This window comes from Amblyomma maculatum, chromosome 1, assembly GCF_055883805.1.
Source record: "Amblyomma maculatum isolate TAMU_Amacu chromosome 1, ASM5588380v1, whole genome shotgun sequence".
NCBI classification, from domain to species: Eukaryota; Metazoa; Arthropoda; class Arachnida; order Ixodida; family Ixodidae; genus Amblyomma; species Amblyomma maculatum.
In genome coordinates this window covers 368,182,703-368,195,764 of record NC_139344.1, presented here as the reverse complement: position 1 = coordinate 368,195,764, position 13,062 = coordinate 368,182,703, and the positions used below count along the sequence as shown (strand labels likewise).

General features: G+C 47.7%; 1 protein-coding gene across 1 annotated transcript in view; it reads left to right on the top strand.

The window, feature by feature from the left end:
* Positions 1-13,062, top strand: part of LOC146208082 (uncharacterized) — a 194,657-nt gene that overhangs the window by 341 nt on the left and 181,254 nt on the right. Inside the window, exons 2-3 of the mRNA XM_084578034.1 lie at positions 190-272; positions 3,787-4,013. Of these exons, the coding sequence (XP_084434160.1) occupies positions 190-272; positions 3,787-4,013 (310 nt within the window). The remainder of the gene's footprint in view (positions 1-189; positions 273-3,786; positions 4,014-13,062) is intronic.

Sequence of the window (13,062 nt, the reverse complement as noted above, 5' to 3'; positions counted from 1 at the left end):
GCTTTTCTTTTTGTGTGAGCGTTTGAGTGCGCATGTCTGCCATTTTGTTATCTCTGAAAAGTCGGCCGGCAAGGACGCAGGCTGGCGCCACGGCAATAACCTCGGGACTCCGTCGAGCGGCGCGTCCGTTTTTTGGCAACGGTCACCGTATGCAGATCGTGATTCTTTTTTTGCCCTGCCGGCCCTCAGCTCCCCGGCGCCGGGCCTCCCGAGCTTCGCAGCTGCAAGCGCTGTGCATCTCTTTGGGGGCCGGCTGGTTCTCGGACGGGCGAGTTAGCGATTCTCCTGGGCCGGTATATACGAGTGCGCGGGCGCGTCTTGGATCCTGTGTTGTTTGTTGGTTGGTTCGTGTTGTCTATCTCATCGTTTTCGTTTGAAACTGGCAACTTGCACCTTTAAGAGAGACATTGTCACGGCCGCAAAAGGATCAGTGCGAACTGCTGAGTCGCTGAATTTTTCTCTCTAAAAGAGACACCAGAGGGAAACAGAAATGCAAAGATGTCGCGAGACAGCATAGTGCTGAGCTGTTGTACTCCAAAAGCTGCTGGTTATGATAGCGCACCCATATGGAGTCTTTTCAAGAGGGGCGTACATAGCAAGGCCTTATCGCCGAATGTTAGCATGCATCTAGTCTTCATTGAAGTCTTCTGTAGATTGGTCACGCTTCACGCAGAAAGAAGAGAGCGAAGTGAAGCTTATGTGCGTTTTTCTGCTTTGTTTTTAATTCCCGAAGCGGCTCGTGGGATATGAGAGGTGGTGTTTTTAGAGAACTCAGAATAATTTTAGGCCTATAAAGGTTCTTAGACAGGCGTCGAAAATTTTGGCACAAGGCTGTTCCTGCATTTCATCCTCACCAAATTTACAGCTGTTTCGACAGCAAATTTTGATTGCGAGAAAAATGTGGAACACTATCAGATACCGTTGTACAGAAATATTGAAACTTTCGAATCTTTAGCGATGTCAGCGCACGTTAAAGATCCCCAGGTGGTCTAAATTACTCCGTAGCCCTCCACTACGGCTCCCCTTTCTCTCTTTACATTTTCACTCCCACCTTCATCCCTTCCCTTACGGCGCGGTTCAGGTGTCCACAGAGTAAGTGTGACAGATACTGCGCCTTTCCCTTCCTGCGAACCAATTATTATTATTATTATTATTAAATCTTCAGGTTGACTTTTTTTTTAATCTGTTAATTGGAAAAAAATTATGTTGAGCTAACATAAACCAATTGAAAAGATTTTTGACGACGGAAAAAACGTTAATACCAAAAGTTGTGAGCCTCCCGAAGGACAGGAATCTGCGGACATATATTTTTATATTGGAATTTTATGCTGTGCAACGAATTGCGCTCATTAGCTTGTCCAGTATATGTTGGTATCAAGTTGACGCTGCACTCGCACCAAGTTGACTGTCATAGAAATGGGGTGCGTTTTTGACAATAATAGCTGAAAGATACAAGAATCGTGAGAGATGATCTGTACGTGCATTGATTGTTGTTGAGCAATCTTACGGTACGTGAAAAAAAAAAAAAATCTTCCTAAATAATAATAATAATAATAATAATTGGTTCACAGGAAGGGAAAGGCGCAGTATCTGTCACACTTACTCTGTGGACACCTGAACCGCGCCGTATGGGAAGGGATGAAGGTGGGAGTGAAAGTAGAAAGAGAGAAAGGGGAGCCGTAGTGGAGGGCTACGGAGTAATTTCGACCACCTGGGGATCTTTAACGTGCGCTGACATCGCACAGCACACGGACGCCACTTCGTTTCGCCTCCATAGAAACGCAGCCGCCGAGGTCGGGTTCGAACCCGGGAACTCCGGGCAGTAGTCGGGCGTCTTACCACTGCACCACCCCTAGAATGTACTTTTTCCGTGCAGCCATAGGGCTGCTTTTGGGTAGATGTTTACGGGCAACTACTACCTTATTATACACTACCCACCGTTATAAAAAAAAAAATGCGCTTGTCTAGAATTTCTGAGTATGAACATATACTGCAGCTTTTCAAGAATGCGGATAGTGTACGAATGTAAGAAAAATACAGCCAAGCAAGAGCGCAGATACTGTGAACATTCCGGGGTGTATTGGACAATGAATATGTTGCTTGAGAAGACCTAGATTGATTCAGTTAATCCTTAACGGTAAACAAAAAAAAAAAAAGAAAAAGAAAAAAACTACGCGTGTTGGTTTACCTTGCATAACATGACGAAGTAGCATGTTTTTTATTCGCGCAACATGATGTCATCTTTTAGCTCGAACGGCTCGGAAAGCAAAGTTCACTATCGATCAAAGTTCACTATCGATCATCTAGGAAGTTTGTTATTGGCCCGCCTGCAGCATGAGAAATATACTCTTTGCCCCAGTTTGTTCAAGGCTGTCTCGAGTAGCAACATCCTAAGTGCGTGCCGGCGTCGATCGCTTTGGCAGCAGCCAAAGGCAAACCGCTAATCCAAGCCAGGATGCCTGCAGTGATCGCTTGTGCTCTCCTCACGAGCCAGCACGTGCGCGCTGCGTTTCGAAAAGTGAAACCGTTTGGGTGCGGGGCATTTGGCACAGGGTATACGTGGGATTTGGAAGCTCGCACAGGCGCGGTCGGAGAGTTCGCTTGAGCCGCTCATGCATCGCGGCGGCCGACGACGGGGTTGGTGGGCGCACATGTTCTTTATTTTTGTTTCGTTTTATGTAATTTCGCTGTAATACTCTCGCTCGTGCACATCCGAGCAAATACGCTCCGCCCTCGCCTTCAGCCCGTCTCGAGTTTTCGACTTTCCCCTCGGCGAACCTTGGGACGGGCGAATTTTCGGATCAAGGTGAACGGGACGCAACATACCCGCCGCCGCTGACTTCCCTTTATAGCTCGAGCGTCCGACGGCGGCGCCTATTCTTTATTTATTTATTTCTTTTTTTCTATTGTGCTTGGCATGCTTGGGTCCGGCCATGGGTGCTACTGCCAAGGCGAACGAAAGCGTTGCATTTGCGCGAGGAGTGGACGGGCGACTGAATAGCACAACAGCACGACCTCTTCTTCGATAGGAAATCACTTCATTGTTCAGATGCGCTGTGCAACAGTGTACGATCGAGAGCCGCGCTGCTGGTGATATTAGCTATTATGTAAAACGCTTGGCCCTGAGTAGAGAGGTGCAGTAATCACGCACCTATTTGCAATAAGGCTGCCTATTATATATCCACACTATAGATGGCTACCAAAGCTCAGTAAGCGCCATTTCTGCAGGCGCCGGAATAGCGCGAACGAAGGTCTCCGGGTCAATCTCTGCACTGCGCGGTGGCATTATAACGTGAGAAAGACGCCATGGGTGAATGAAAGGGTTAAATCAATCTGTGCGTTACTTTCAGCGGAACGGACGTATTGTTTCCTGACGACTTAATTCCATAGAGGGGGATAAAGTTCAAGGAATAAAGTTCTGCGTATTACATAGAGTCTGAACCTTGCTTGGTTTCCGCAGTGTGCAGTCCATCAATATATTTTTATCTCAGCACGCACTACAACCCATAGGGGTGTATACGTAGAAAGTTGCACCTTTCTTGCGTCTTCGTCTACCTGCCTGATTGCGCAAAGAAACAAATATCATATAAGACGTTTATGGACTTAACTATATTATGACCAGCAGTTCTGCTTCAATTTTTAACGCAGAAATAAATTTCATTTATTGTTGGAAGACAGTGAAAGCCGGCAGTAAAGCGAGGCTCAAAGTTCACAAAACTTCTCAGTGCTTTTTCTTGTTGCAGCTGCCTGATCTGCGTTTTTTCTCCCGTTTTCTTTCTCTCGAAGCACTGCATCGCCTCTTATCAACGAGCGCTCCATGCGCTGGTTGCGCTCCCTGCGAGCCAACGGCACCTCATAGTCGCGTCATCGCCCGGCGACCTCCGCGGCCAGTTGCACTCACGTCCTCACGGCCCCGAGCGATCCTTTTGTCGAGCCGGCTATGGCAAGGTCGGCGGTGACAGCCCCGCCTCGCTTCGACGGTCACCAGATGGATGGCCTGCTCGTATCGACAGGTCAGCCTTATAGATCGACACACTTGTTGGACAGTCCCGAGCCCTTGAGCGAGGGTGTCGTGGGTCAAAACGCCTGTCCATGCCCTTCCGGACTTGCATCAGCAGGCCGGGACGCGTATTGCGCCAGACTTCGCGGTGTGTGGGCAAATACAGAGATCGTGCGCACAGTGGGGAATAATTCATTAATAGCTGCGTAACAGATACTTGCACACGGTTTATCTTTTTTATCCGACGAGTCTGTCATGGTAGGCGTAAGTTCAGAAAAAGGGCGGTGTGTTACGAGAAAGCTAAACGAAGGAATGCAGGCGGGTTTCGCAAAGAAAGACGTGAGTTCTGTCGTTATAGCGATGAAATGGGAACATACTCACACAAAGGTTTATCGTTCAACTTGCAGAGCTTGCTCTACAGCTTAAATATATTTATATGACCACCGAGTTTCTATTAAGTCCAAATGGGAAAGAGGCCATGTACCGAGATATTGGTTGGCTTTACAGAACCTTGTCGGGAAATTCATTCTGAACCTTACAATCACGACTCCCCCTCAAGCTTTGTGATGCGAGAAATATCTTACTTTATAGCAGCCCTTGTTAGCACGTTGTGTGCACTGCGCCACGTCATCTTTACCTCGCAATGAAGAGGCGCGCCTCACTCTACAATGAAGTATTTACTCTTTAGTTATGCACGGTGTTGTTTCTTAAAGCTGTGTTTTAGTTTTTGTTGTTGTGTCAGTATTTACAGCATCATGGTACTGTTAGATGTAGCATGGTACAGCTTGATTCAGCGTAAGTTTAGCTAAAGATACAATCCATTCAGTGGAGTGATTGCTCAATATCAGCCACCTGAGCGCTGACATATGGCTGCAAAGGTAAGCTACACGGTTTCCCCGGAATCTTACTACAGTTGGAAAAAACTTCGCCTTGGGTTCGAGCCCGGGGCCGCTGTCGGTCTCTTGTATCTGTCTACCGTCCAAGCGAGTCAGGAAGTGTTTCAGATGGGGAAGCAAAACCGAATTAGGCACTATTCATGATTGCGAGTCAAGCTTGCCGAGCGTATTTAGGGGAAATTACGGATTGCACTGGGACAACAGCCGTTTAGCGCAATGTATTTGTGCGCGGTTCACACACGATATTGATGCTGGCGTAATATGTAGTGAAGAGTGGCGGGTGGTGCGTATACAGTATAAGCGCGCAGCTTGCTTACTGCACGCCCCTCAGACGATTACTCTAAAGAGGCAACGCCGCGTGTACCATCGAAACAGAGGACGCACAAAAGAGAGCCGCTGCGACGCCCCCCTCGTGGGAATGTCCTCCGCGGTGACGTAGATCAACGACCTTTATGCATGCGCACGAGCACACCACAGTTTGCCTCGACTCCGTCTCCTGGTTGCACGCGCGGGGACCTCGGCGAAGGCGCCTTGGTGCCGGGCCGCCGAAGCCGTTATACGGGCCAACGCGGAAGGAAGGAACGGGCTGCAAGGTCGCACACGCGCCAGAGGTGCCGGTAGTGGCGCGGCGCCGACCTGACCGTCGGGGCAGCTTGCAGCCGTAAAGGGCCTTCGCGGAGGACAACCGCGACCGGCGCGCCGTACGCGCTGAGCCGATTGTGGTGGTTTTAGGACCTCCGATTCTATGCAGCCGACGTTGATGCTACTAGCCTCTGAAGCAAAACACGAGCAGGAGTTGGCTGGGGTTGAATTCGTTGGAACTGTGAAGAACTGAAATTCAGAATTGAAATCGGAGACTGAAAATAGAAATTTTGATTGGAAGGGAGCACTGAGGTTGTGATGTGTGAACGCTGTGCTTTTGAAATAGCGGGTCAGTGTTTAGGTTAAGTGTGTTATGAATTGGCTTTGATGCGTGTATCAATCTGTAAACTTTGTATTGAATATGTGCAGTAAAGGACTAAGAGCTGCGACGCAGGGGCTAATTTATGAGAAAGCCCCCCTCCCCTCTAAAATGAGAAGTTTTATATCAGCAGACACCAATTTTTTCGACCAAGAGTGTCCAATAAATGCGTAGTCCAAAGGGGAGCTATAGAACAGCACTAGCAAATAAGTTAAAATTCGCAAAGATGGTTAGACGAAGAGACACGCCAGCCAAGACGTGTGAGCATTGTTTGCGCCTACACTTGGCGCAGTTTACTGCCGCAATACCAACAGTTACTGCGAAGAATCTGGAGTTGATGAAATAGACTAACTTTCCTTTCTTTTCGCATGGATATGAGAAGCTATCCATTATTTCGATGAACTAGCTCACTCCACCCAGAGACTACACCGTTCCAGTCTTCTCCAAAAATGCCTACATTTTCTCTCTCACTCTCTATTCTCATCTATTCGTGAAAATGGGGCTGCTGCTAAAGATCCGCAGGTGATCGAAATTACTCCGTAGCCCTCCACTACGACTCCCCTTTCTCTATTTCCACTTTCACTCCCACCTTCCCCCCTTCCCTTACTGCGCGGTTCCATGCATGGCAAAATTACTTTTAAAAAGAAATTAAATTACATTTCTAATTACTTAGCTGAAACTCGCAGAAATGGGAAATGTAGTTAAATTACGTTACTAATTACTGCTCTGAAAAAGTAATGAAATTACATTAGAATTACCGTCCAGTAATTGAATGGAGTGCTCAGGGCCCATGGAGTGCTCAGTAATGTGCACTCCATGGGCCCTTCCGCTTGCCTCCCTCCCTCTCTCGTTCCATGATGACGAGTGTAACCAGGCACCACTGCGGCCTAGCCGACGCAACAGGGAGTGCCACTGCACTCCCAACTAGGTTTGAACTCTGGCCGTCTTGCACCATCTGTCCCTTCAGCAGCCTTTTGACGCCTTACCTTCTTAAATTACATTACATTAAATTACAGTAATCTCATTACTGTAATTCAGTTTTCTGCCATCAGGTTTCCGCAGAAACAAGTGCGACATATACTGCGCCTTTCCCTTCCTGTGAACCAATTATTATTATTATTATTCCGGCAGAATCGCGTCTTAACATTCCTTTCGTATTGACAACGATGGGTTTTGCGCTAAGTGAAAAAGAAAAAACGCTGTAACTTGCTCAGTCTAGGCGCGCACGTTACCCGCACCGCATGGGACGTGAATTGACCAGGTGGTGACAGAGGAGCTAAGAGGGCGCCACCAGTTGAAGCACACGCAACAGCTTGTAATTCACACTCGAGAACTCAGGGCTCAACGCTGGTCCGGACGGCCGGCGGCCCGCGCGTCTCTCTCGTTGGCCGGAAGACGCGGGGGAGCTGCTCGCCTTGGCTTCGCCGGCGGCGAAGAAAGTGGCCCCGGCCGATGCCGCGTTCCTAGCAAGGTTATCGGGCCAATTTAAGCGGGCTAGTCCTTGCCGCACTCTTTTTCTTTCTTTCTTTTTTTTTTTTTTTTATTTTATTCCGGTTGCTGGGTTCATTTCTTCGCAGCGCAGCCGCTTTGTTGTTTACGCGAGCTGGACCAGCGAAGAAAACTGGTTAAGCAACGCGAGCGCGGCACTTCAATGTCAAAGGCAAGCACGACCGCTAATGGATACCCCTCTCCTCTACTGACAGTGTCCTCGTGGCTCCCCCGGTATAACGCCCGCCGGCAGCCCGCGTAACCGGTGACGTCTCGCGTGTGTATTGAGCTCCGTACTGTCCTGTGGTATGTTCTCCTAATCCCTGGAGTCACAGGCACGTCACGCTTCGCTTGTTTCATCTATACTATAACGTAAACTTTGTTTCACTTGTTGCGTCAGTTAGGACACGAATGGAACAAGTGCCCAGTTTATGAGTTATTAAAGCAGTTTGTTAGATAAGGAGTGCTTTATTGATCACTACCTCACATTTATTAAAATAATCTGAATCGTTGTGCAATAACTAATATTTTATTTGCCCTAATGTTTACGTTGCATTATTCGTTAAGTTATATTAGTAATTGCTTATTAAACCAACTCACGAAACTAGCTCATTATCGAATGAGCACCTTCCATGGGCTGTACAGTGTCCGCGTGCACGTTTGTTGCGGCAGTACATTGTGGTTTTGTGTTGAGCAAATGGGTTTATGTTAGGAAGGAACTGATGAAATCGAGCATTTAGTCAGGAATGTAAATTCATCTACCGGTGAGTGTTCTGCCTCTCCTCCTTCAATGAAGGAAAAAAGTTCGGTAACTGTCCCGCGCAGTGGGAAGGGAACTATGCCGGTTATAGAAGATGGTGTGCCAGAGAAACATGACATAATTTAAGCTCCAAGAGGTGGCCGGCCGGATACAATAAGCACCTTGCCCATCACGTTGTCGCAACTTCAAGCAAATGCTGAAACACTCACAACCCGGGATATATTGGATATCTGCAGGATATATATTGGATATCATGGGCAGGTTGTGAGAGAATAGCATCGATATGTGATACGTGTTTTTCAGGTACCCATTCTGCTGTGAAATTATCGGGAAAATAGTACCTTTTCAGTATTTATTCGGTCCCTGAAGACGGAGATAGGGATCACAAAATCGAACCCGCCCATCATCACTATTTGACCGACTATCTTGTGCATGCACTGCGAGCAGATAAAGTTAATCAAGAGATATGAATCAGAAGAACGCTTCTGTTCGAGGCCCGTCATAAGCCACAACACAATATATGAGAAGGTTTCAATGACGAGACAAGATGTATAACGATACACAACGCAATGACGGTATCTGCATATACGCATTATATAAAGATAAAGGGGCTTCATTAACCGCACCATTACACACTAATTCCGCATTATTACTACCAAATAACTATACAGGTTTCGCGTGCCCTAATAGCTTTCCACAAACCTCGGTGAAAGAGGGAAGATGTGGTGCAACGTTTAACCGAGTTTAACCAGAGCCATAAAAAGAGACTGCCTGTGGGTAAGATAGTTATCCCGAAGTGTCCGTTCTAACGTTCTCTTCAGTCTATTGCTGTTTTTCCAGCGGCGCATTTGTTCTGTTAGCTCTCGGTTTTTCCCGTGCAGCCAGTGTGTATCTCCTCCCCAAGAGCTTCCCTCGTTGTACGAGTTGCCCATCGCTGCCGGTGATGTTATCTTAGCCGGCCGCATAATATGTGCGACGAAGGGCGCAGCCTCGAGCGCCTCGTAATCAAGCGATTGAGGCTCGCGATAGGCGAAGCCGAACTTGATCGCGCGACCATATCGCATCGCGGAAGGAACCTTGATTTCATCTTTGACCGCCTTTTTCGTCCTCGCGTTCCCTCTCAATGTCAGTAGTTCTCCGGCGCTTATGATTCGTCGGTCAGTGTACTGTCGGCTGCCAAGTCTATGACCCCAGCTTTGTTGCCAACAGAGAAAAGGAGTCGAGATCGCCTGACTTGATGGTTGTGGCGTCCAATTTGATATCGAAAGGATAGGCATGCATGCGCGCGCTCTCACTTGGACCCAGCGTAAGTAGAGCAGGGTTGTTGGACTGCCGCTTTCTCCGAACAAAGTTGCCCTCTGGCGGGCGAAGAAAGCGCAAATGAGCTCGTGACTGCTATTTGGAAAACACCTCGTAATGTCCCCGTTTTGACTTCGCATCCAGAAAGAGCTTATAGTTGGACAACTGACGACTTTGGTCCGTTAATAATTTACATTTCATAGGCGTAGATCAAATATAGCAACAAAAGAAAAAGCTGCGAAAACATTGTTCTCAACAACATATTATCTTCCTTCTCCCCCAATTCTTATTTTCTTGGCAGTGATCTTTTTATGTACGTCCTCTACACCCCCAAGGTACGTTAGATTACCTTGAGCCCCTCCCGAAAAAAAAAAGAAAAAAAAAAAAAAAAAGCTCTGGCTAGCTGCCTGAGTGCCTATTACTTCAGCACGTGTCGGTGTAGTTGGGTGTCCTAATGGGGCAAACAGTGAGAAAGAAATGTGATCTTTAGATTGTGCTTGAGAAACCTTCAAACAGAAATGTGTTTTTTTTTTGTACTTGTGTTTTTTCAGCGGTAATGGTTATGGTTTTAATTGCTGTTACTGATACAGAACGAGTGTCGTTCTCGGTTGGTAGCCTCGCTTTCACACCGATTTATACACTCTTGTTCGCACATTTCGAATGCCCTTCGCTTACAATGAATTCTAAGCTTTTTTTTTTTTTTTTTTCGCACTGATCGCAATGTCTGCTTTATCGCAGCTTGTTTGGCTATCCGACTTCCTATTGGACGCCCAGTTTGAAAATCAGCACTTCCTACTAAACTTGATATTTAGCTTCTTTTCTGACAGTTAACGAAGCATAAATATCGGTCAGCGTTCGGCTAGCGCCCTCTACCGGAGAAGATAGCATGTCCAGCTAAACCAGCCTCTCTGGAATATTTGTTCGACAAAAAGAGGACGTTAGTTCCGCTCTTCCATGCAACACGAAAACGTTTCAACGTGAAAGCAAACGAGGGATGAGAAGAATTTTTTTTTTTTTTTCTGAAACCGTTGCTTTCAGGCTCCTTACTTGACCTTTCGAAGTTCGGAAGAAATAAGTGAAGAGTTCCAGTGATCATACGATTTCTTTTCATTCTATTATCGTGACTCCTCGTGCCGCGCTTATATGCCCTGTTTTACAGTACTCTGTCGTTTATATATGTTCGTATGAAACAAAAGTAAGAGAGCTTTAAATGCAAAATGGCACGGAGTCGAGCCAGCATCGAGTGAGCAGAAACGGAATTAAAGACTTGGTGACGAGGAAAGGAGAAAAGTAGAAAAAGCACGCCAGCGGATCAAGAAGCGGAGACTTTCAGCCAGCGCGGCGAAAACGTCGAGAAAGCTCCTCGTGGGCGGCGGCACACTGTTTTATCTAGTCTTTCTTTTGGTTTTGCTACGTTTTTAAACAACGTACTTTACTCAGCGAAGACCCCAAGTGCCGCGAACCGAGCGGGCTAGCGGCGAACAAGTCGAGCCGAGTGAGCAAAAAAATCGTGAACCTGCCGACCGTGTACAAATATACGAGCCTAAAATTGAAGCGACCAGCGGCAGGTAGCGCGCACTCGCTCTCCCGTATAATAGCGCATCGTTTCCTTTTTCTGCTTTCGGCGACCTGTTCTTTCGTTAGTTTCCGTTTCCACGCTGAATAATAATAATAATAATAAAAAGAGACCTGCTCTGAAAGGAGCCGCCGCTTCTCGCACTTAGAAGCGGTGGTGTCAGATCTCTCCTTAGACGCCTGAGCGCCCCGGCTAAAAGTCTGTGTCCGTGTGTATACGTCTGGAAGGCAGAGGCGGCGCTCTTTCTCCAAAGACATGTGCGGCACGCGCCGGTAGTCCGCACTCTTTCTCCTTCGCAGCATAATAGCGGGCCAGTCGCGTGTCTGTCTGTGTGCACACACGCGCACGGGAGCCGTATCAAAAGGTAAACAGTCGTCGGCGGCGAGCGGTGGTGCTCCCGGCGTGACCCATTGACACGTGTTGACTCGCTGAGTCGTCGCCGACGACGACGACGACACCCCTCTTCTCGTCTCCTCTAGCTTTAGAAAGAGCGACGGGCTGTATCCGAGCCATCTCGCTGCCTCCCTCCTTGTTCCACAGCAACCGCCGCCTCCGCTTCGCTCTCTCCTTCGCTCCATCTATCTATCCATCCATCCATCCATATATACATCCATCGGTAGTGTTCAGCTGCAGCCGCCGGAGCGCTGTTTGCAGTGGGTCGGGGAGGCCATCGAAGCCCGGGTGCTGGCATGCATCGGCGAGCCTTTTCAGCGGCTACGCCGTCGTCAAGACAGCGCCGAAGCGAATGTGTGCTTGGTGCGCGGTGCGCATGGATTCGGCGACCGCGGCTTTGCAGCCATTGGCGCGCTCCTTAGCAAGCAGGCACTAGAGAAGATGGAACCTGCGCGGAGCGCCCGGATAAAAGCGCTCCCCCCCCCCCCCCCCCCCTCTACTCATTTTCTTTTTTTTTTTTTTGGGTTACGTGTCCTCTCTCTTCGAACCGTGTTTGTGTGATCGAAGCATTCGAGAAATTGAATCTGGCTGCTTTATTTCTATATCGCTCTCTCTCACTCTTCATGCCGGCACCATTTGCCATTGCTTCTTCTCTCGTCGCTGCTGTCGCCTTTGTGCTCGTGATTTCAATTCGCGTGTTTTCATTTCGGTTCGTTGCTTTTAGTTGTATCATACTTTTGAAACCAGTTTTGATTCATTCGCCTTTTTTTTTTCTTTCTTTTTTTTTTTTTGCTTCTTCCCCCTCTTGCCCTTTCGTTTTGTCCATCTCGACATGTCCTCTACGCGACTCGATTGGATAGCGACGAGTGTGTGCAGCGGATAGAGGAAGAAAAGTTTTCGAACGCGCGAGTTTTACGCCTCAAGGTGTCGCTTATGTACACTCCAGATCAAACTCTCCACCACTCTCGGAGACCCAGGAGTCGGGAAGAGATTTTTCTCTTCTGCTCGTTCGAGTGGAAATATGCGTGTTCGATCCAGCTCTGGAGAAGAAACGAAGTCAAACGAGGAAGTGCTGCCCGGGAAGGGCAAATTCGGTAGACGGCAGCCCTATTGGACTTCGATAGAGAAGTGTTTCCGGTTTCATGCGGATTTTGGGCCTTGTACGAGCTCTTTTGCAGGCCTTTTTTTTTTTTTTTTTTTTTTAGTCTCTGATTGTTTTTAGAAGCGTTCAGGAAAGCAAGCGCTGGACAGCTCTTTAACATATTGAAAAGACTGCATTGCACATTCCTTCATTGCTTCCCTGTACTGGCTCAAGCAAGTGCTGGATCACTCTTTGACATATTGAAAAGACTGCATCGCACATTCCTTCATTGCTTCCCTGTACTGGTTCAGGAACTGCGCTAAATTCTGCACGGCTAAAATGCACGGAGCACCATCATTTTTTTTCTTGTTCTTTTTACAAGAGATCATGTGTAGACTACGAAATAGCACAAACCTTTCTTTTTTTTTTTTTAATTATGCCAAAGCATTGACAATCTGCGATGAGTATCTTTGCAATGCACAATGAAGGGAGCGTGATGTTCTCCAATATACAACACTGCATTCAGTGCTACTTGCTTGCAACGCTGCTGTGCTGACCCCCCCCCCCCCTCCCCCGCTTCTTCGCTTTTCTCTCCCTCTATGCTTGAA